The sequence below is a fragment of the Onychostoma macrolepis genome, chromosome 07, assembly GCF_012432095.1.
Source record: "Onychostoma macrolepis isolate SWU-2019 chromosome 07, ASM1243209v1, whole genome shotgun sequence".
Taxonomy (NCBI): Eukaryota; Metazoa; Chordata; class Actinopteri; order Cypriniformes; family Cyprinidae; genus Onychostoma; species Onychostoma macrolepis.
This window is the reverse complement of record NC_081161.1, coordinates 1,229,530-1,231,882: the sequence shown is the minus strand read 5'-3', so window position 1 is coordinate 1,231,882 and position 2,353 is coordinate 1,229,530. Positions and strand designations below refer to the sequence as shown.

Here is a 2,353-nt window from a genome sequence, read left to right as displayed (position 1 = left end):
TATGACATAACGCACAACTCTTTTTTTTTTTTTTTTTAAATGTCAGTTTTAATGAACAATAACAGCCATTATAAAAGTATAAGTATAATATATAAGAGACTTATGTAATGAGAATTTGCGAAGCAAACTTTCAAATAAGCACCATCTTTATAAACAAACTGCAGATTTGAGTTTGAAACAACTACAATCTCTCCTGAAATATTTTTAAAACTACATTTCATGACACAATAACAGTAAGGTTTTGAAAATGATGCTGGTTTTCTCCTCCACCATTATAAATATAAATATTTTATAAAATAATGTCTTATATTTGCACTAGATGTAGAAAGCAACTTAATTTAAACAGGTAGAACTGTATTACTTGTTGCCTATTAAACTTTATTACCTATTCAATTTCAATGAACACAACTTTATTTATAGAAACTATGCTATACAAGATAAGTCTTCCAAGTTAATTTTAGCACATTCTGAGCTATTCTTTTGACAAATATTCATGTTACAGTTTTACATTGCTTGTTATTTTTTGTGCTTGGTTCGTTCGGGGTGTGAAATATTTGTCCATCAGGTTGTGTCCTCCACGTCAGCTTGGTGTTACTCAGCAGTCCCAGTTTCCTCAGCTTTTGCTGCAACTGAAGACAAACAAATCCATCAACCATCTGAGCTTATAGTCATCATAAACATGTTTTCATGTGTCATTCAGACATTTACAATACTTAACACTGATCAGGTATTATGAAAGATAAAGAACATACATAACACACGATTACCCTTGTTACAAACCCAATGTGTATAATTTTAACTCTGACCTGCTGTAAAATGGTGCTGTTAAAATCACTGACATCAAGGTTCAACGTTGACTGCATGTTTATTTTCAGTATTTGAATCTTCTTTGCTGCAGGGATTTAAATAATCAAATCAGTCATTTGCAACAGTGGCCACTGTAGTAGGATCATGCAAACAACAGCAAACAAAAAGGTTTTCTTACCAGTGCCACAGAGAAATTTCAGTTTCATTGAACATGATACATCATTCCATAGATTATATAGCAAATCCAGTAGCGCACAATATTCACCTCCCCCTCCATTATTGGGTTCTTGGGTCCCCCAAGCCGTGAATACAGAGCTACTCTGATCTGACCACTTCCAGCTGTCTCTGTATAAACCCATGAAAGCTGATTCCACGTTACTGTTGAGCAGCAGCTGCTTTAGTTTCGTGTTCTCAGCTTGGTTTTCTATTGTAGCCAGATCCGTGTGAAACAGTCTGCAGTAGTTTAAAGCATCTCTCCAACTTTTCTTCTCTCGGATTAAGACAGTTGTATTGGTTGTGGCTGTGGGCATATAGTTCATTTAGATATTCTATTTATTTAGTTATTATATACATGATCAAAAATACAGCAAAAAAAGTAACATTTGGAAATATGTTTACTATTTAAAATAATTGTTTTCTATTTGAATACATTTTAAAATGTAATTTATTCCTGTGATTTCAAAGCTGAATTGTAAGCATCATTACTCCAGTCACATGATCCTTCAGAAACAATTCTAATATTCTGATTTGATAAACATGTATTATTATTATTATTATTATTATGTTGAAAACAGCTGAGTATAATTGTTTCAGGTTTCTTTGAAAGTTCAAAAGAACAGCATTTATCTGAAATATAAATATTTTGTAACATTTTAAATGTCTTTATCATCACTTTCGATCAATTTAAAACATCCTTTCTATAATTTATTTGAAAAATGACTCCAGGCATATGAATGGTATAGTGTATAATGTTACAATTTTGTTTGTTTGTTTGTTTGTTTTCAGAGAAATGCTGATCTTTGGATCTTTCTATTCATCAAACAATCCTGAGAAAAAAATAAATAAAAAGTACTCAACTGTTTTAAATATTGATGATGACGATGAGGATGATAATAATAACAATAATAATAATGATTTCTGAAGGATCATGTGACACTGAAGAACGGAGTAATGATGCTGAAAATTCAGCTTTGATCAAAGAAATCAATTACAGTTTAAATGTATTTAAATATGAAATGGTCATTTTAAATAGTAAAAAAAAAAAAGTTCACAATATTACTGCTTTTGGTGAATTTTGGATCAAATAACTGCAGGCTTGGTGAGCATAAGATAAGTCTTACTGTATATAATAATCTTACTGTTCAAAAACTTTTGACTGGTGTTATTAGTGAAGTGAGAAAAGCAAATTCAATTACCATTGTAGCACAAGACAAAAGAGGGCTTTTCACAATTATCATCATACCACAATCCTGCATAAGTTAAGCCAGCACAAGCCTCTTCTGATTGATAGCTGTCCGGTTCGTTTTGTGCCCAGTTGGTGTATGTC

The 2,353-nt window shown here is 31.6% G+C and overlaps 1 protein-coding gene across 1 annotated transcript; it reads right to left on the bottom strand.

Annotated features, from left to right (window-relative positions):
* Positions 1-491: 491 nt before the first annotated feature.
* Positions 492-1,346, bottom strand: LOC131543425 (C-type lectin LmsL-like). Its single transcript, XM_058780728.1, has 3 exons — positions 986-1,346; positions 807-892; positions 492-629 (listed from the first exon to the last, which is right to left on the bottom strand). The coding sequence occupies exons 1-3, from the start codon at positions 1,344-1,346 to the stop codon at positions 492-494; spliced, it is 585 nt and encodes a 194-aa protein (XP_058636711.1).
* Between the last annotated feature and the right edge of the window lie 1,007 nt (positions 1,347-2,353).

Bases quoted from the DNA above. Each gene is read 5' to 3' on its own strand.
- LOC131543425 (XM_058780728.1), bottom strand. From the start codon at position 1,346: ATGAACTATATGCCCACAGCCACAACCAATACAACTGTCTTAATCCGA. The intron at 893-985 runs GTAAGAAAACCT...AAATCCCTGCAG, and splicing joins GAAATTTCTCTGTGGCACTG to CAAAGAAGATTCAAATACTG. The intron at 630-806 runs GTCAGAGTTAAA...GTTTGTCTTCAG, and splicing joins ACAGCACCATTTTACAGCAG to TTGCAGCAAAAGCTGAGGAA.